The following is a 21656-nucleotide window of genomic DNA, read 5'->3' as shown; positions in this document are numbered from 1 at the left end:
AGTAACCTTAGAAGAGGAAACAATGCACACTTTACAGATGGTTTATGCAGCTATCTAGTAGGCAGCGAAGGACTCTCGGTCAGGATGAGGATCCCTGGTGCTGTTATTGAATCTAGAGAGAATTAATGCCTGCAAGTTGTCACCACCACAGCAAGCACACCCCATCCAAAAGATTCATTTTTGTTATGAAATGGAGAAAATGTTCTACTCCAAGCCTCACCTGAAATATCTTTACGTAAACATCTTAATTGCTCTATGAAAATAGCAAGGAAAGTAGTGGAAAGAGTAGGAACTTGCCCGCCTCATACCCGCAATACAAAACTTTGGGCAATCTTAGGCATCATGAAGGGCAAAGAGTAGAATCTTAGCAGGAAGAGCAGTCTGCCTGGCACCTGTGCTTTTAGGCCACAGGGACCCGTTCTGTTACCATTAGAGAAACTACTAGGGAACCTGGCATTTCTGCTCAGACTGCTGACCTTTCCAAAATTATCTCGAGGAAAAAAAAAACCCTTTGACCAGGAAACATGCAATTTGACAAAGTTATGAGCACTTGAAAAAATGCTGAGAAAGTTAGCCAAGCGGCTGAGTTCACTGCTAGCTCACAGTAATTTGCTTCTCTATCTATTTCTTGCTTTCATTGAAACATCACTCCCTGACATTAATAAATGCACATATTATATGAAAATCAGGGTCAGCATTTTATGTTAAAATCCTTCATATTTGCTTACATTATCGTTACTTCTCCAGTCAGTAAATTGGATTAATTTTTATAGAAGAGCAGCCTTTTGTTGCTGTGTTCTTCAGTGGAAGACAGTACAGCACAGTCACTCACTAAGGTTAAATTCTCTGTCCATCTTCCTGTAGAGCTTCCACTCCCCTTCAGCAGTGGTTTTGGAAAGGGATGAAGACAGAAAAAATGTTTGGAGGCAGAGGGGGAAAGAAGGGGGAAACCATCTCTGTGTTTTTTTCTCCTGCTTAAAACCTTAATGGAGAAGAGCAAAGCAGATGAGTCAGAAGGAGATGGTTTTTTCTGTTGCCATGACAACAAAATGTAAAGGGCAGATGTTAAGCTCAGGAGAGCTGCCTAGCACTTCTAGGAACCAAACTGCAGATGCAACAGTCTACATAAGCAATTATATCTTAGTTTTCAGAAGGAATGTTTTTAACTAACAGTGTACCTGTCCTTGATGTAAGCTCCTGTGCAATACCTGAGTAAATTTAGTACACAAGGGTGACTGGCAAAACACAGAAACACTCCTGTAAGACAGGCACTGTGTTTCTGACTCATATGCCAAAATCTTTGATTAGGGGAGAGCAGCTGAGCTGCCCTGCACCAGAAGGGCCAAGGCAGGAGAGGCTTGGAGCAGCCTGAGAACTGGTGATGGCTACTATACCCACATCCCACGACTCTGTTTAGGAATGATGCCAGCAGGCAATTGCCTGTGGGGCTCTGAGTAATCCAAGGGTGTTCCTCTCAGGGATGTTCTTCCCCTTGACTCCAAACTGGAAATTTGGAGCACTCAGCAAGAACCTACTAGATGAGATGGAGCTCTGTGGGATGCAGCCTGGCCTATGCATGGGTTCAGGTGAGCTCCCATGAGCTGAAGAGCCCTTGGCTGTGCTATGCCCTGTGATGGGTGCACAATAACTACAACAGGAAAAAGGAGAAGTTCTCAGAATCATCCTACTCTCAGTTGAAGCTTTGATTTATGCTCTAGTCTCAAGATAACTTCTGAAAGCAATCCCTTCTCATTAATGGCAACGTGCATCTGTGTCACATGACTGTTTATGGTGTTCAGAGGAAAATCTGATTACAGAAATCTTCCATTATAAAAGTGAAATAACAGATTTCAGGGATAAGAAGAAGGACTTCTCTGCTCATTTACTATTGAAGCCTGAGTTAATGATTATAATGTGTGCTCTGGAGAGCAATTTGCTGCAAATGATGTGTATTCATGATATTCATTTAATACTCATAGCAGATCCTCAGGTATTGGTGAACTTTACCCACTCACCAGCCCTACTAGAGCCTGAGATGAGGGGAGGGAGGGCAGTGGGAATTCTGCCTGAAGGAGCAGTCTGTATGCACAGCATTAACACCTTGTAGTTTGTTTACAAAGCAAAAGGTCAGGCAGAATCACCAGATCTGCTGATTCACACCAACCAGCTATATAAAAATGAGCTTTTGGAGCCACTATAGTTATAACTAAAGTATTATTTCCATCGTTTATTTCTTTCTTCTATGCAGCCTTACATTTTATGGACAGATCTGGTATAGCATCTGAAAGTATCTTCTGTCATATTAATCAACATACATTAATATTATGGCACTTCTTTCCATGTAAAATTCACCCTTTTTCTAAGTAATACAAACAAATAGCATCTGACTTTACAGAATGCTACTTAAAACAGTGACACAGTAGCACATTCCTGATTCTGGTTCATATTCTCAATTATACCATTCTATGATTCTATACTTGTTTCCATCTGTAGAGAGAACTGAACATCATTGTGCTTTGCCAAATAGAACTAAAATGAAGAGAAGTAAAAACTAAAATGAAGGGGGTTTAATTCAGTTGACTGTCTAAGTAAGTCACTGTATCGGAAAGGTAGAGACATGACAGATCCTAAGATTATTTATTTCAGTTGATTCTTAACACACAATTCTACTAGACACTGTACTGAGAAACAGTTGCAAAGAATGGAAACATAGCCATTGATGTTTATGTTGCCGTTTCCTGTTACAGCTTACAACTGGATGAGAATGGAAAAAAATAGAGAAAGTTTCTAATACACCACAGAAGATCCATTTCAAAATGTTGTTTACATGCAATTAGCACATAACCTGCCAGATCAGCAAAGCAACAAATCATAGTGGGAAATGTGTTTCAAACCAGTATATCTCTGATACAGTTCAGGTGGATTTTTCATATTAGTGTCTTGCCCCAATGAGTTTCCCAGTTCAACCATTAAAGCTATGTACAAAAAAGTTTTGTATAGAGATGGGAAACCCTGCAGAGCAGTCTGCACGCTAGAGTAGGTCTGCTAGAGCTGCTAGAGCAGGCCTGCTAGAGCTGTCTGCTGTTAGGGATCGCAGGCTCGTTGCCACACAGCAGCTAACAAAGGTCTTAGAAAAGGATTGATAGACAACCCCAAAAAGATTGCTTATTAGAGATGAAATATGTAAAAATTCCCACCTAGTTATTATTTAAAGGACATGACTCCAACAGTTTATGTATGTTTCTATTTGTTTTTGTAGAACAAATAAGATTTAGCTTACAAACAGAAGTAAAAATACAAGCAAACAAACTAAACAACCTCATTACGGGCTTTGCTCATCATGGAGTATTAAGGGTCCAGCTGCAATCAAACATCTGCCTGAGAGATTAGTTAGTAAGACATAGGTCTTTGTGTGCAGAAGATGAAGTTGGGGAGGGCGGGGAATATCAGTCCTGACTCTCCTGCGCTGTTTTACCCTTCTTCATAGGGAACACTGTACTTTTATTTCTTCTGAAATAAATGTAATTTAAATAAGACATATCATTACATGGTTAGCAGCACAGCTCTACTGTCTGGTGGTGAGGTCTGCAGACAAATATTTTCTGTAGCTGTATCTCACTCTACCTGCTCAGAAATCTGCTGTCTGTGTAGACCATTCCTTGACTGGTTTTAGCATCTGGTGGAAAAGACTGCAGTGGTATTTGGAGGCAAACTGGGAGATGGAAAAAAAGAACTATCTTTACAAAGCTTTTACAGCTTTATCTAATGCAAGTTAGTTGCACATGTTTAAAAACGTACAATCTTTTGGAAGTTACGCATTGTACAATACAAGAAAAGCAGAACTACAACACAACAGACCTATGTATTAGGACTTCCCACACATCATAGGAGTTGTGTAAAACAATAAGCTTGCCTTTAAGTTATCTCGTGTATTTTGAGAGGGGGAAGTGGAAATCTAAAAATAAAAGTCTAACAAGAGCAACCTAAATAGATAGTGTCACAGATACTACCTCTTAAAGACCTAGATAAGACAGAGCCGCATTTCCAGTAGAAAAGAAGATTTTTTTTACTAAGAATACTGCCTAAGTACAAGCTTTCAAAAAACTCCCAAGCTCTTTATCTATATTAGGATAAAACAAGGACCAACTCTTTTTTGTATTCTAGTACTGTCTTCGTTAGACTTTTTGCCTGGATGCATAAACAAAGGTAGCAAACAAGCCAAGGCAAAATGGCGTTTGTCATATTTTAAGGTGAAAATGGGAAATAAGCATGTATGGTTATGCCTTCCCACCCACACATTTGTTGGGATACACAGCTATGCCAAAGTTTATTTTCTTTCAAAAATAAAATGATAGACAAAAGGAGTTTTCTCTCTGTTTTTTAATTATGTGAAAGGTGATATACCTGCTTATCTAGAAAGATGATGAGTATCAGACTTAGTAAAATAAGCATATCACAGGTGAGCAACAGGGAGGGAAATGTATTTTTGCCTGACTTTGTAATCCTGTTTCCCGTCTCTCCGTGTCCCACCTCACTTCCATAATCTTCTTGAAATATTCATTCAACTTCAACAAATGCATCAACAGTCATACTAGTTAGCAGTTTGATGCCTGCAAGTAAAGCTCTTGTTGTATATAATTAAAAGGCTGAAGCAGGATTTTTCTAGCAGAATCCAGAAAAAATACAGCTAGGGTTTTTGACAGCTTTTTAAAAAAAAAAAAAAAACCCAAACCAAAGTCCGAAGTGCTTTTTCAGAATTAGAAAGCACTAAAACCTGTTCAAAGCACTAAAACCTATTAGCAGTGGTTGTCATCTACCTTGACTTCAGCAAGGCTTTTGACACTGTCTCCCCCAACATCCTCATCAGAAAGCTCAGGCAGTGTGGCTTGAATGAGTGGACAGTGAGGTGGATCAAGAGCTGGCTGAATGACAGAGCCCAGAGGGTGGTGATCAGTGGCACAGAATTGAGTTGGAGGCCTGTGGCCAGTGGAGTTCCACAGGGACTGGTTCTGGGGCCAGTCTTGTTCAATATCTTCATCAACAACCTGGATGAGGGGATAGAGTGTACCCTCAGCAAGTTCACTGATGACACCAAAGTGGGACATCTGGCTGATTCACCAGAAGGCTGTGGACTAGATGATCACTAAAGGTCGCTTCCAACCCCTAGCATTCTATGATTCTGTGATTCTAAGTCCTTTTTGGGTCACCTTGAAAAGCAGGAGATAACTAGGTAAACCCCTGACCGACTTTCTAAAGGTTGCACAGCACATCCTTCTACATTATAAGTAGAGACCAACAGTCACTAGTACCTAATCCTCTACTTTTAATCACTGAAAATAGTCAGGATACTCAAATAGCATTCATTTATAGATGTGTGCAGTATAGAGAGAGCTTTGACACATGAAAAGAAAGCTGGCCAATATTACTGTGGTTGGGAGTAATCCACTTTATGTTGGAAACACCCACAGGAAAATAAGCTAAATTTTGGAAAATTAAAAAAAAAGGAGGAAAATACAAGTAGGAGAGTGAATTTCTGGTCTAGATTTCTTTATTCATCTCAGGAAAAGCAGTAATTTTCAGATACTAAAGCTGACAGTTGTGTGGTGGTGTTTTAAAAAGCCTATGTATTTCAAAGTGTTAAAATATGTATATTAAAGTTTCTCCATGATATTACAACTTACAGAATGAAATTTTGCTTTTCCCAGCCTCTGTTTCATGCATATTAACATGTCTCATATAGTACAAGCTGTTTTAAAATTTAGCTGAAGGATCTAAACTCTGCATGGTGTAATGTATAAATTGCTTTTGCAGAAATACCTCTCTGCTTTTCTTTGTGATCTAGTAAGATACTATCACAACAGATGTCTCTGGAGTAGATAGAGGGCATGCTGGGAGGTGTTCGGAAGCTTTTATCTTGAGGAAGTGGCGTCAGCATTCAGAGAAAATTTTCACCTGTTCAGAATGGAGGTTTAATTTCCCTGATTTACTTAAATTTAGCATAATGATGATAGTTATTGAGAAGAAGCCAGTCCAAATAACATCATTGATTGTTTATTGTAAATCATGATTTAGAAGACCTCATCAAAATGGAAGAAAGGAGAAAGGCAATTTTTTATGCACCGAATTACACTAATATTAGCAGATATTTCCATTAAGAATAAAAGTGAATCCTTAGTTTCTCTTTTAGTACTTATAAAAAGACAATCATATGTTTTCTCTGTAAATACCTAAAATTTTGCATAACTACAGAATCTACACCCTTCCTCCTTTGCTGGCTTTCAATGCTTAAGTCGCACTAAGTTAGGATTTGCCTATCTCAAGCCTTTTTTTTGGTTAAATTTCCTTTATTTTCCAACTTTCAGTCACAGAAAATGTTTTCAATTACTCATTCAGAAACCAAGGGCACCTTGAGCAAATTCTGACCTCAACCAAAGACAAAATGCAAATGCTAAACAGCAAGAGTTGCCAGTAGACAGATAATAAGGGAATACTGAGTGGTGTATTCTGAAGTCTAATTACCTTTGAGAAGTATAAACATGGGGAGAAAAAAATCATGTTTATTATTTTGACAGATTCAAATACATTGGTTGTTGCAACATCCAGTAATTGTTATTTAATAAGTTACAATTGTTATTTAATGTTATAACTTACTTATCAATTTATTATTGAGCTGCAATCCATCTGCTAGGTTCCTGCAAAAAAGTTATTAGAATAGCATGTATTGTACAAATACAGCTATTCTAGCTGTGGCACACAGCTCAGCTCCAGGCCAGCTGCCCAGAGCATCTGTCTTGTCAGGAAGGCAAAGCTCATTCCCAGCCTTTGATCATAGCCGTTCAGATCCATCGTTATTCCATCTCTTGTCTGAGGAGCTGGTGCTCCAGGGAAGCAGGAGGCAATTCTCTGTTGACCTGTTTGTTGTCTACTCAAACCAAATCAAGTTGAACAAGCACCAGGCAGGCACAACTATGGGAATCACTAGGGGCATGGCTTGTTACAAAACCTCTATGAGTTAGAGAGGAAACGGGGAAAAAATGAATTTCCATTTCATCCCTTCATTCAGGTGGTTTTCTCTTGATGAAACAAAGAAAAAGAGAGAGAGAAAAAAGTTTTTAAAAGTTTTGCATATGAACAGTATCTAGAAATGCTAGGAAAGTCCCTAATACCTGTTGTGGTTTTTTTTTGTGGGGGATTTTCAAACATCCCACTCTCAGAACATTTTTTTTTTATGTGCCTCTTCTACATAAATGCATTTTCCAGCTCCAAGGGAGGATTTTTATTTCTTACTGACTTGGTTACATAGTTTTTGTTGACTTCTTTTTGTCATGGGACAAAGACAGAAGGCAACCATGAACACCTACAGTGATCAAATTCAGTGGTAAGCCAGCACTGAAGCTTTGTAGCTTCAGACATCCTGCAGACGCAGATGTCCTCATTTACTAGCCAATTAATATGGAAGGTAGGACCCTGTTTTACTAGCAAAATAAATAACAGCAACAAACAGAATTTAACAGCCATCAACTGAGGAATTGATACACACAGGAGTGGATTTACACCAGTCACAGATTTCTCACCACAGCTTTCATCCCAAACTTTATCAGAAACAGGACTTTTTTTCCCTTTAATCAAGGTGTGGATTGATGAGACAGACTTAGCAATACAACAGACTGCAGCTGAAACAAGGCAGACTTGTTCTCCCTTCTCCTACCCAAGCCCGTTCTGACTTTACCTGCACTGGTTCTCAACAGTAAACGCATCCTGTGCTGAGCATTTTCAGTCCACTGAGGAGCAGAAAAGCCATTCAGCAAAAAAAGGGCAAGTGGTTCCCATGCGGACTGTCTCACTAAGGAGTCAGTCAGGCACTGGATTCGCATGAGACAAGGGCTGGCATCACACAGCCAGGAACACAACCATTCTTTGCAGCAATTGATCTGACTGTTGCTGTTGGACCCTACCGAACTTCCACGCAAAGCTCCACTCCATCTTTTGCAGGAAGATTGTAGCCATTTCCCATGTCCCTGTACTCCCTTCCCAAAGTTACATCCTGACACTGCACAGAGACAGCTTTGGAGAACTCTCAATAATAGGGACTACAGAGATACTTCCAGACCTGAAGATCAGTTGTGCTGAAAGAAGTGTACAGCAAAAATACAGCTACTACCTTTATAGCTAAGAAGCTGGCAGGGAGAAATGAGCAGGCAGATCTTTGCCGTTATTGTTTGCCATGGAAATTAGCAGTGTATCCTTAATGTTAAATCCCCTCCCTCACTCTTCAGCAAGGAACAGGCAGGAAGGGAGTGTTTAATGTTTCATCTGAGACATCATTTGTCTGGGGGTAGTATTACTCACCATGTTTTTGGGTTTTTTTCCAGAGACATTCCTAAAATCACATCGTCCACTCCTGAAATTATGTAGTCCATAACTCCTGTTCCTCAGGGTAATAGATGCAGGTGGTTGCTGGAGTTAAGCACTACCCTGAAACTGCTTTTAAGGAGATCAAAGGAAGGACAGGACTGGGATTGCTTTGGCTGTGCACTGGTTGCACTGTGAGGCATGCATATTGTGTACATCGCTTTGTACGTCAGTTTTAAGAGTCTTATCTTTTCCATCTTAATCTCTACCTGGAACCACAGTATAACCAACAGCATGGTATTTAATACCAAGTCTCCATGCTTCAAATTGTCATGTTTAATATAATATTTCTTTACCTTGTAATTGAAATTAAAACATATTATGAAAAAGTTTTTCAAATTACTTTAAATTTCATGTAAAAGCACACAGGAAGTTACTCGATTTCTTTTGTCTAGTAAGAAGTGTTAGAAGTGTGCACTATCAGAGTAGTTGTTGGCACATAGAAGCAGTGTGTTCACATTTCTATCAGCTATGTTCACACCCTTTTCTCTAATACAACAATTACTATGAGATATCAAAAGAAAATACAGCATCAATTTAAATATGTATAAAGTTATTGACCCACATTCACAGAAAGCAAGAATAAATGAAGTTCTGAGTGGCAGCAAAATATGAGAACATAAATAAATCAGAAAGAAAGGAAAGTAGAACAAGTCCAGAACTGGAAACCATACAGGAAAATAAATGAACTGTATTAATTCTAATGAATGGCTGGAAACTGTATGAGCACCGAATAAAGGGCATCTAAATTATTTGTGAATACTGAATAAAAGGCATGAAAAGTATCAAAAACCACTGAAGAAGTACGTCACAGTGAAAGAGACTGCTTTAGGGTCCTCACTTGTTCCAATTTAGTAAATACAGCACATCATCACCTTATTTATGCACCATTCTGCACCTTATTTATGTCAGTGTAAAAATACAGAAATTTTTTTGGTTCTTTGGCTTGGGACAAGAATGGCTTCTTTCTTCATCTTAGGTACATGATTTGTTGAAAGGAGAAGAAGTGTTCACAGACATGAAAATTTAAGTCTTCTGCTTTACACTGAGAAAGTCTTTCTGCTTGCATCATTGTTGTATTGATATGCTTAGAATTTTTTGCTGGCAGAAGTGCTACCTGCTAACAGCAACATCCTATCGAAAATTGGAAGACAGGATAAAATCACACACAGAATAGGCTGACAGGAAAGCCCTTTCAAAACACTTGTGTTAGCAGTGGAGCAATTTGATCTTCAGATGATGTACATCTCGGAGTTGTATCTTGGTAACCTTTGTAGAGCATTTCTAAGAATATTTAATGGCAATGGCACTAACAGATGCTGTACTGCAAGGCTGAAACAGCTCTAGCAAAGACTGAGAACAGTGAAGGAGTCTTTTCCACCTGAACCAAGCTTTACCTCGTAGACATTGAAGCACACTGTGATTTTCAGAGGAGTCTCCTGCATTCTGAATTTTTTAAAGTTGTATTTACTTGTACTTGCAGGGCAAATATCATGGTAATCCCATGCATATAGCTGTGATCATCTCAAACTGTTTAAGAGAAGAAAGAAGAATATTGGCTGCAGCTAGCATGCCTGTACAGGTAATGAATTACATTTCATTAATCCGCTCCATGTTAATCTGCTCACATGCTTCTAGGACTGAATCCCATCCTATCATTCCACTAAAGTGATTCGTGTGCACTAGAGGTTGCCCTTTAAACTCATATTTGTACTTCATTAATGGCTCCACTGTTGAAAACATTGCCGTGACTTCCATGTCACAGCTAATCTTCAAAGACTAATCTGTGGGAAAGGCTTTAAAGACGTTAGTCTTTGCAAAACAGATGTGTGTATTTCAAATTGTGCAACGCATTAACTCATATTAATTATACAATGCAAAAGACATTTCATCTGGTAAGTTGTAAAGACATTGATAGACTTTATGTTATTTGAAGAAAGAAGCTTTAAAGTTACATATGAAACATGTTTTGGGGAAATCAGTACAGAGTTCAAAGCCAGACAGAATTTTCAAGTCAAAGTTCAAGTCTTTTTAAGAACTAAGTCAATTCTTTTTAATCACCTGTGGATATACTATATTCATATGTGAGTATTGTGGTATGAGTTGTTTAAAAAAAATCTAATAATCTATGTTTCCATTTCTTTAATTTACTAGATGTTTAATGTTTGCTGTTGTCCTGGTTTAGGCCTATCATGGAACAAAAGACCATGATTAGCCTCAAGCACCAAAGACCTGAGAATTGCCAAAGGGCAGGGAGGGCTTATAATCCAGGACAAAAAGAGACAAGGCTACTGGCTTGGGGAAGAAAACAGAAAATAATGTAATCCAACACCATCTAAAATACAGCCATAAACCCCCCCCTTCCCCCAAACATGACACACACAAAACAACACAGTGGTACAACGATGAAGAGTACAACCAGCCTTTTAAGACCACCTTTTCCCCTCCCCTCTTCCTGGGCTCAGAGCCCTGATCCTGGTGTCTTTATCTCCTCCCCCACTGAACGGCCCAAGGGGACAGGGAATGGGGTTTTCAGTCAGTCTATTCTTCATGGCTTCTGCTGTTTGTCTCTCCTCAGGGCAGGCGGGCTTCGCACTAGTCCTCCCTGCTCCTCCATGAGGTACCTCACACACCTGGCTCCTTTGCCCAGGCAGGTCCAATACGCATTCATCCCAAAGGCTGCAGCTCTTCTCTGCCTCTTGTGTGGGTCTGCTCTGCAGCCCACAGGCTCTCCAGCACGGTCTGTGCCATGGCCGCCTCCTCACACAGTCCATCACCTGTCCAGATGCACTCACACAGAGCTGCTGGTGGCTTTCAGTCCTGCCATTGCCCTCCATGGGTTGCAGGGGTACAGCCTGTTTTCTCACCACAGAGGGGTCTCTGATCTGGTACTCCTCCTTCCTTCCTCTGACTGCGGGGTCTGCATGGTCGCTTCCATCTTGTACCGCTCTTACACCTCCTCCCAAGCACTTTAAATTCCCATCCTTAAATAATGATGGCAGAGGCACCAGATTGGCCCAGTGGGGCCAGAGGTGGGTCTGAACCCAGCAGCCAGGGGAGAGCCTGAGAACTCTTTACTGTGTCTTCACTGCAACCCGCTCCCCCTGTTACCAAGCAAAAGCTGCTCCTTGCTAAACCATAACAGCTGTATAGCCATACTTTCACCTTTTGCATTTCAAAGTTAAAGCAGCCTGTTTTTCAAACCCATGGAAGTAAACAGATTGGTCTGTTTATACCAGCATCCCATGGGCTGAAGCCCAGCTTCAGAATTCCTGCAGTACAGTTACTACCGCTCAGTATTATTACTCATCCACTGTTGTCTGTTCAATGTGTTCCAGGGACCACTGGAAAAGTCTCTGCAGAACTCTGTGGTTTCAGAACGACAAAGAAACGTAGAGCACAAAGTGTCAGCCATCAAGAACAGTGCTCAGGTATATTTTTGTCATGTTTGCTGTTTATGTAGCCGTGATTTTCATACAGACATACCTGAACTATCTTTAAACTGGGAAGCACAAATAGTTTCCACTATTATTGGAACCCAGATTAACTACTAAGGACATACCTGGATCCTCAGTTTCTTACGGCTCTCAGTAAGAAACCCTATTTTAAAGCAATCATGCTCATCTGTATGCGAGTTGCAGGCAGATCACTTTATGCAGTAAGAACATACATATCTATTGTCTCTAAAAAGATGTAAGGTTCAGTAAATGTGTGTCTGCAATTTCACTTCTTTCAGTTAGGTTGGCAGTAGCTAACCTTCATGACCTCTCAGTCATGTACCAAGATCTTTGTAAAGCTGAAGGCTGTGTGACATAATTACGTGTTTTGGGGACGTGAGGGGAGAAGAACACTGGGAGCTGAACACTGGTAACAATTCTGTTGCAGGGCAGAGCTGGGCTGAGGTAAACCTGTAGATATATCCCATAGAACCCATGAAAGCTCAGTCAGAGAATACATGCCCATTCAGTTCACGGCAGGAGACAGATTCAGATTACCTATTATTCAGAGTAGATTTTTTTCTTCTAGGATTCAGAGAGCCTGTTTTCTATCCCAGGCCCAGCTTTATAGAATCATAGAATCATTTTGTATGGAAGAGACCTTTAAGATCATTGAGTCCAGTCTCTGTCCCAGTCCTATCAACCACTAGACCATTTCCCTAAGTGCATCATCCAACCATCTCTTAAACACCTCCAGGGACAGTGACTCCTCCACCTCCCTGGGCAGGCTATTCCAATGCCTGACAACCATCTCAGTAAAGAAGTTCCTCCTCATATACAGCCTGAACCTCCCCTGGTGCAACTTGAGGCAACTTCCTCTTGCTCTGTTGCTTGTTATTAGGGAGAAAAGGCCAACTCCCACCTCATTACAACTTCCTTTCAGGTAGTTGTAGAGAGCGATAAGGTCTCCCCTGAGCCTTGTTTTCTCCAGGCTAAACAGATCGCTCAGCCATTCCTCATATGAGACATGCTCCAAATCCTTTACTAGCTTGGTAGCCCTCCTCTGGATCCTCTCCAATACCTCAGTGTCCTTCTTGTAGAGAGGGGCCCAAAACTGGACACAGTATTCGAGGTGCAGCCTCACCAAAGCTGAGTACAGGACAATGATCACCTGCCTCCTCCTGCTGACAACACTGTTCCTGATACAGGCCAGGATGCCATTGGCTCATGGTCAGCCACTGTCAATCAACACTCCCAGGTCCCTCTCTGCCTGGCAGCTTTCCAGCCACTCATGCCCAAGCCTGTAGCTCTGCTGGGGATTGTTGTAGCCTAAGTGCAGGACCTGGCACTTGGCATTATTGAAAGTCATGGCACTGGCCTTGGCCCAGCCATCCAGCCCATCTAGATCTCTCTGTAAAGCTTCCCTACCCTCAAGCAGATTGACATTTCCACCCAGCTTGGTGTCATCTGCAAACTTACCAAGGGTGATAAAGATGTTAAACTGGAGTGGCCCCAGTACTGAGCCCTGGGGGTACCACTCATGACGGCTGCCAACTGGATTTAACTCCATTGACTACGACTCCTCGAACCTGGCCATCTAACCAGGTTGTCACCCAGGAAAGTGTATGCCCATCCAAGCCAAGAACAGCCAATTTCCCTAAGAGAATACTGTGGGCAACAGTGTCAAATGCCTTACTAAAAGTAAACAACATCTACAGACTCTCCTTCATCCAACAAGTGGGTCACCATGTCAAAGAATGAGATCAGGTTTGTTAAACAGGAGCTGCCTTTCATAAACCCATGCTGACTAGGCCTGATCACCTGATTGTCCTGCATGTGTATGCATGTCCTGCATGATAGAACTGAGGATGATTTGCCCCATCAGCTTCCTGGGCACTGAAGTCAAACTGACAGGCCTGTAATTTCTCGGATCATCCTTCTATCTCTTTTTATAAATGGGTGTTATATTGTCTGACTTCCAATCAGATGGAATGTTCCCAGGTAGCCAGCAGCTTTGCAGCAGTCTCAGCGTAGAAGCTATATTTTAAATACCTGTCAATATGCTATTCAAGAGGAATGCTTCTAGTACAGTGGAAAGAAGGGCTAGTAGCATTCTTTCATCAGTATCTCCCTACAACAGGGAAGAAAGAGAGATGAAACCCATAAAAGGATAAAGCTAGCTTTAGAAGAATGTGATACTAGATCTCTATCTGTGTATCAAGAGAAGAGTTGCAGAGCAAAGATGCAAGACAAAGCTGCAAGCCAGCAGCCTACCACGCTGCTCCTTCTGCCTGTGTAGGGAAGCGCTGCCATCCATAAAAGATGTTGTAAATCTGAGAACTGTTTCTAGATACAAAGTTTTTGTAGTGGGTAATTAAGTTGCATGCAGAAATCAGCCAGCTGCTTGTGTATGTAATTTCAGACCTTAGACATTTAAGTTTAGTCTCTAAAATAAAGAGGAAACCAAAATGCCTATTTCTCTGTGTCCTAATTTAGCAAAAAAGTTTTTTATCTTTTCATAGATACTTAATGTGCACATCTCAGAACTGAAAAGGATTGTTTATGAGTTGGCAAAATCAAGGCTTCCTATAAACAGCACAAAAACAGACCTTTGAAGTAAAACAAATGATTTCCTACAGTTTTATTTTCCTTCTTTTGATGTATCTTCTTTTGAATTATTGTTTAGTAACTAGAAAACACCTGCTAAATTTTTTGCAGTGTGTATTAAAACAAACACTTGCAGAAAGCCGAAGCAGCAAAAAGGTTTCATTTCCTTACCCAAATTCCTAAGTAATTCTCTAAATAGTCACTGAGCTCTGCTCCTGTCTCTGGCTCCACCTTTCTTGGCTTTGCATACCCCATTCCCATTTCCACTGAAGTCAATGGAAAATTACCCATTTCTGCTGCTTTACAGTTCCAAGAAGAGTGTTACTTTATTGGCATGGTAATTTAATTTAGCTTAGGCTAAGTGTAATCTTTCCTACCTTCCACTATGTTTTTGAATTGGCAAACCAAGAAGTGGTTAAGCTGTATCAACTACTGTTTGACTGTGGGAGAGACGATAATAATTGGCTTTCTGAACAAGTAAAATAAATGTGCAGTTATAAATCTGCATTTATAATTCAATTGTCTTTTCAAAATTTTATAAGATAGTAAACCAGAGTTCTCAGAACTGTTTAGGAATTTTCAAATGGTAGGAAGGGAAAATACTACGTTATGCATTTCTCCATTACAAAACAAGTTCCTTTTTATGTTCCTGTGAACACCCAAATAATTTTATTTTCCTTTGTCTGGCAAAGATGACTGACCAAGATGTCAAATACTTGGAGGACTTGCAAGAGGAATTTGACTTCAGGTATAAAACAATACAAAGCTTAGGTAAGAGTTTTTATAATAATATTTGGATTCTCTAGGAAATGTCTGATTCCACAGCTAGACCCCAGTGTCAGGGTTTTTATGCCTTACCCAGATTATATATGTAAACATAAAAATGGATTTTTAGCTTATATAAAATTACAGTCTTGGAACATAATGATTCTTTTGGGGTTAAAAGGGTAAAGAGGACTTTGTCAAGCAAGTGTAGTTGTTTTCTATATACAAGCTGCATAATGGTATGAAAATAGTAATTTTCTTAACCTGTTTTTCAATTTCCTCACCTTTAATATTGCCTTTCCTTGTAAGGATGTGGAGAGGCCTCTTACTTCCTAGAGCAGAGTTTGCAAAACTGATATTTTAGCCTCTAACCTGGCTTTCTGTTCTTTTTTTGACCACAGTGGTGATAACCAACTGGTAAGCGCTCTGAATGCATGTTTGACCCTCCTATGATGGTTGAGACCTGCACATGGCAACAGTCCTTGCACGATCTCTTTCAGAAAAGAAACTGAGGTCCACATGTGTCAGCTCAGCTAGCTTCCCTTTAAGCATGCAAAGCTATTGGGCTTGAAACGTCTGAGTTCTTAAACATGTCAATCCTGTGTATTTAAGGCTGGATTCAGCCACATAATTGGAAGAGATCAAGTTGCCATGGTTTAATAAGTTGGTAGGCATCAGGACAATCATAATGATTGAAGCCTGCCCCACTTGCAAAATAAAACATGCTTATATAAATGACTTTCAGGGCTTAAAAATCCACTGTGTCAACAACTGTTCTGCACCAGTACAGCCAGCTTGCAATACCGTACAATGTGTATGAGCAAATGATGTGGCTGAGCTGATAATCAGCTACTTGTCTACCCTACCCTGACATAATGGGAAGATGTCAGTCCTAAGCTTACAAAGACACAGTTGGCATCAATTTCTTTTTTAAAGGCAGTGTGAAAGATGCAAGGAGAGCAGAAACTGGGGCAAGGGAGAGGAAATGCTGCAGATGAAAGAGCATGGGGCAAGCTTGAGGGGGCTTGAAATTCATGCAAGATCCAGAAAAGGAAAAAAAGTTATGGAGAGGGGGAAATACCCGGTGTGCCATACTCCTGACTCATCCCCACAGCAGTGAACACTATCTCTGTTTCAAATGCCTAACCTCCATTCTCTCAGCCAGACGTGTAATTCACATCAAATCCAAAGAGCTTTAGTCTTAACTGCTGACACCACGAGCATATTTCAGTACTGTAGAGACCAATCAATGATCTAATCTAGTTGTAGATAACATACCCAATATGCATATGGATAAGAAATTATTGATTTGCAGATATCATCTGAATGTTTTCTACCTTTTCCTGTTCCACATATACATCTAAAAAGTGGAGTCATAAAACCTTACCTTAAACTTTTACTAAAGTACAAGTTAGTCCATTCAAATGAAAGACACCATTACATAATGTACTGATGTCTGCAGTTTATTTTTTCACTAGTTCATGCTGCAGTGTGGTCGTGGTTTTTTCCCCTCCTCCCCTTATAAACACGCACACACGCCTACACACACATTTATAGGGATTTTTTTTCATCCCTTGCAGAGCAGAATGACAAAAACAGTGCCCTCATTAAACAGGAAATGTTGGCGTTGCAGGCAATGCTCAACACTTTAGACTACAAGAGAAAGGTTAGTGATATGTTTTGTCATTTGTGGTTCATTTGCTTTCTCCCCTTATTCCCACACTGAATACTCAAATGCATATGTGTGCCTTTTTAAACTCACCTCTGTAAAAACAGACAACATATGTAAAAATCCACAAAAGCTTTGATTAGATATGGGTGATTTTGACTAGCAGTTAACAAACTGGCAGTTAAGTAACAGCTCAGTCAAGGATATGGTTCAGCACACATTGGAAGTGAGGAGGGGGCATCGCTTCACAGGACCTCTTAAGTACTGTGCTAAATGGATAACTTAGCTGGTAATCTGTAGCTTTTGAAGTAAATAAAAAGTATTCAAAGCAGATTTAATCTAATAATTGCAAAGAAAATAAAACAAGCAAACTAAAAATCCCCTACAACCCACCAATGGTACCTTGTTCTGTTCAGCAACCAAGATTTGCAACTATTCCCCCAACCACTTCTTTACTGGCCCAGAAGCCAGTACAATTTAGGCAATTTCTTTGAGTCCATGTGGTTTTTTAAGGTTAAAAGCAAGCAAGCAAAACAACAATGCACTAGATATGATGCAAAACAAAAGGAGAACTTTTTGACCTTGATGGTGCTTGCAAATGTCACCTTCTTGGAGGTGTTACCTTACAAAGAATGCAACAATCCTCCCTCACACCCCTAACCAAAATCAAAAAGTTGATTTACTGAGGACGGGTTTGTAGAGATTTGGGATTAATTTCACGTACAATGGGTGATGAATCCAGTCACCTCTGAGTTAATGAGACTGAACTGGTAGGGACTAGATATAGTGACTTTCAAAAAAAAAAACCCCACCGGTAACCAGCACTTTTTTGACAATTGCAGAATTTCGTGGCTGTTCCCTGAGGACAGTTTGTGACACATTTCCTATTTTGCAGGAAGTACTTGGTAAAATAGGGCGTGTGATTCATGAAATTGATATGCTTATGAGCAACATGCTGACTGAAGAGCTGCTAGACTGGAAGAGGCGGCAGCAGATTGCCTGCATTGGGGGTCCTCTCCATGGTGGACTTGATCAGCTCCAGAACTGGTAAACTTGTCTTGAACTTGTGTTTCAACTGAAAACCACAGGAAGTCTACTGCGTGTGAAATGATCATTCCTTTAGATCAGTTGCCTTGCTACCTTGCAACAGCAGCAAATTCATTAGCAGTTAAGCAAGTAAATAACTAAAAATACAATTTGTTTTTGTAGACAACAACTGCTATTCACAGTTGGTAACACCACAGTGAACTACTGAGCCAGAGCTGTGGCAGTCACTAATTTTTTGGTTTGACAGTTGTTCCAGATACACGATACATACCCTCTCAGAGGGAGTTTTGCTTGAGTAAGAACTGTGCTGACTGAGTTTGTCACTGAGGACAGTGGGAGTTTTGTCTAGGCAGGAGCTGGGTAGACACTTACGCTTTGACTCACTCCTCCAGTCTTCAAACTATGTAGGAACTGAATGGCAGTAGTTTCTGTGGTGGCAACACTAAAGGTGATTGCAAATAAAAATAAAATAACATTATATTTTAAAAGCTTGCACAGCAAGAGAATGTCAACATCCTGGTAATTTCTCCCACCAAAGTTGTCTTATTAAAAGGTGAAGCAAAAAGAAAGAAAAAAGGAAGGAAATCAACCAAGAACCTTTTTAAATTAGAAGAAAAAGTATTTTTTGCCTTTTTTTGGTGTGGGATTCTTTCCCACTGATTTTTTTTCCAATTAAGATGTTAAAAATAGCTTTAAAAATCTGATTTTATATATACATACCCTATGAAACTGTTAGCAAGCATTTTTTATTTGATTTGCTTTAATTGTTTTTATACTTCCTCCATCTTGGTAACTTGTTCATTTTGTATAAATATTATCCTTTTAAAAAGCATATTTTGCAGAACTACTGAGCTGTAGGAAAGAACTGAAATTGTCATGAATGCCCTGCATTTGAAACATCAGAACCATGTCTAAATTTCTTCAAATGATCACAGACAGCATTGCATTGCTGTTGATGAGGCCTGTTGCATAAATATTTATATGTGAAAATTATGCAATTTTCCTGATGTATTTATATCCTCCTGTAAACAGAAGATGAACAGACATGAGTTTGGATAAACCTAGAAAGCACCAATTAGTACTGATTCTGATTTCCTTAAGCCAGAACTTCAGAAGCCATTATGTTCTACAAAATGGTTTAGAGGAAGGACTGTGAACTAATATTTTGTTTTGTTGTAGTTTTACACTGTTGGCAGAGAGCCTCTTTCAAGTTAGAAGACAACTAGAAAAACTGGATGAACTGTTGACCAGATTGACTTACGATGGGGACCCTATCCCATTGCAAAGACCTCAGCTGCTGGAAAAAGTCAACTTTCTGCTCTACAATCTTTTCCGGAAGTGCGTTAGCTGGTGACAGTGTACAGAACTTTACCTGAACTGGCACAAATTTATTAGCAACAATGAAACCTTAATTGTTAAAAAGAGAGGGGAGGGCAAAAAACCCAAACCAGTTAGGATCTGAGGATCTAAAAGATCAACTTTCAGATATAAAAAGTATGCACAACTGTCTTCAAAACTCCTAGAAGCTGAAAGTGCCAGGCAGCTTCTCATGTGTAGCAGTTAACAGTCTGTGTTCAAGTCCTGACTAAGTGACCACATAAAATCTGAGTATTTCATTAGGAGTTATTGCCAGAAAAGTTGTGTATTTGTTTGGGGTTTTTTTAAGTAAAGTGTTAGGTTCCTTGTCATTCCTCTTCTCCACCAAGGTATTCACCTCCTGACCCCAATTCACCCTTCTGTTCATAGATGAAATTCTGATATCATTACTCTTACCTTTTATACTGGCTATACTAGAGATACAGCACAAGTGACTTATCTGAAAGCAAAAGATGATCAATAGAATTTTTTATAAAAATGAAAAAATATAGTGATTGTTTAATTTCATTGGAGCCAGACTCAGTGTATTTTCATACTCTCATTTATGGTTCTGATGAAAGTCTCAGTCTTGCAGACTTTTTAGACCTGGTATTTTAGACTATGGAATTTATTTTGGTTTTATTTTTAATATATTCCAAATAACTGTTTCTTATGGGAACAGTTTAATTGGAAGTTAGACTACTGGATCATTTTTAGAACTGAGAGCTGAACATTTGTACAGAAAAAAGTCTCTTAAAAGATACTAGCACCTTTTTTTCCCCTCTAATACAGCTGTTTATTTATGCATATTCCTAACTATGTATTTGTTTCACCTTTTTTCATACAGTTCATTTGTGGTTGAAAGGCAACCCTGTATGCCAACACATCCTCAGAGGCCAATGGTTCTTAAAACGTTAATACAGTTCACTGTTAAATTAAGGTAAGGAAGGGAAATCTGATGTAAACTCCTTCATGTGCCTGTTGCATTTTATCCTCAGAGAATCTAGAAAACAAAAGCAGATCAACTTGTATTAGAGATCCTTTTGACTCCAAGGAGATTTTCTGGAATGGGGATATAAAGGCCAGATAATCTGTCACTCAGAAGAAGTGACAATAAAGAGTAAATCAGCGTGAGGAAGAAAGGCAAATCGTTGCCAAAAGTCAGCACCTTTTGAGTTTTGTATGCATTGAATTCTTGTTTTAATTTACTCTGTTTGCAGAGTGATAGCGATCCACATCATACAAGCCAACACAGAATACTTAGAGACGCTTTTGCATGTAGGAAAGAGAACCTTTTGTTTGTTGGGGAGCCCTGGTGAATCAATGACAAATTATTTCTCTCCCACTAGCTCCTTGCCTGGTTTTGTGAAAAGATTAAAGAGAATGCATTTTGGGAATTGTGGAAAGGGAACATAGGGGGTAGTCACAGATTATAACAAATCCAAATCCATCTCTTAGTTGTTACTTCTTCATTGTATCTCCTAGCTATTCCTTCAAACACACACTAACTTCTCCATATACTTCCAAGGGAGGGTAGAATGCCCACCATTGCAACAGCCCAGCTCCTCTTTCTGAGTATATAACCCTGTAAATCATGATATAATCCTAGATGGCTAATCTGTTTTCAGATTATAATACTTTCACATGCAATAGTGTGGAGCTACTGATCTCTAATATCTTCTGGTGAAAAATTTATTCTGTTAATATTCTCTTCTACATTTTCTGTTCTGAAGGTTGCTAATTAAATTGCCAGAGCTGAACTACCAGATCAGAGTGAAAGCGACTATTGACAAGTAAGAAACTTTAAAGTGAAGATATTCTCTCTCCCTCTACAGAGACAACACGTGTTTTTCAGTTAGTACTCTATCTGATTTAGAAGTTACTCTATAAAGGGAAAGAAAAAAAAACCAAATCCCAAACCAGTTAAAACATCAGCATAATGGGGAAGATTGATTTGTTAGATTTTTCTTTTGAAAAAAGCTGCTATTGATATTTTCAGCTGGGAGACAAGAAGTCCATGTAAGATTTGTTTAAAGACTTAGATAACATTCTTCAGTCAGAAATAGCCACATATAAAAAAAATTAAATCAGACTGTTTGGATTTATGGAATAGTTAGCTTTGAAATACCACCAATTTCTGCTTGTGTTGATAGGCCCAGTACCTTCGATGCAGCTGCTCCAAGTAGTACACAAAGCTTGTGCTTGAAAAATTAGTGCCATAATTAGTATCTATGTCAGCTTACAGAGTTTAACCTCATCTGAAATTAAGATTGCTACCTCCACCTTTCACTTTTGTGTTCTCGTCATTATTTAGAGTGGTCCCAAATTAACAGCGTCCCCAGCTTCTTTGTTTGATTATAATT

The 21656-nt window shown here is 39.5% G+C and overlaps 1 protein-coding gene across 1 annotated transcript in view; it reads left to right on the top strand.

Annotated features, from left to right (window-relative positions):
- STAT4 (signal transducer and activator of transcription 4) overlaps window positions 1-21656 on the top strand; it is a 44932-nt gene that overhangs the window by 7763 nt on the left and 15513 nt on the right. Inside the window, exons 4-11 of the mRNA XM_062002565.1 lie at window positions 9896-9994; window positions 11751-11843; window positions 15149-15227; window positions 16802-16887; window positions 17786-17937; window positions 19117-19275; window positions 20141-20233; window positions 21027-21086. Of these exons, the coding sequence (XP_061858549.1) occupies window positions 9896-9994; window positions 11751-11843; window positions 15149-15227; window positions 16802-16887; window positions 17786-17937; window positions 19117-19275; window positions 20141-20233; window positions 21027-21086 (821 nt within the window). The remainder of the gene's footprint in view (window positions 1-9895; window positions 9995-11750; window positions 11844-15148; window positions 15228-16801; window positions 16888-17785; window positions 17938-19116; window positions 19276-20140; window positions 20234-21026; window positions 21087-21656) is intronic.

This window comes from Colius striatus, chromosome 9 (assembly GCF_028858725.1).
Source record: "Colius striatus isolate bColStr4 chromosome 9, bColStr4.1.hap1, whole genome shotgun sequence".
NCBI classification, from domain to species: domain Eukaryota; kingdom Metazoa; phylum Chordata; class Aves; order Coliiformes; family Coliidae; genus Colius; species Colius striatus.
The sequence above is the reverse complement of the archived record's forward strand: the minus strand, read 5'-3'. Positions and strand labels throughout refer to the sequence as shown.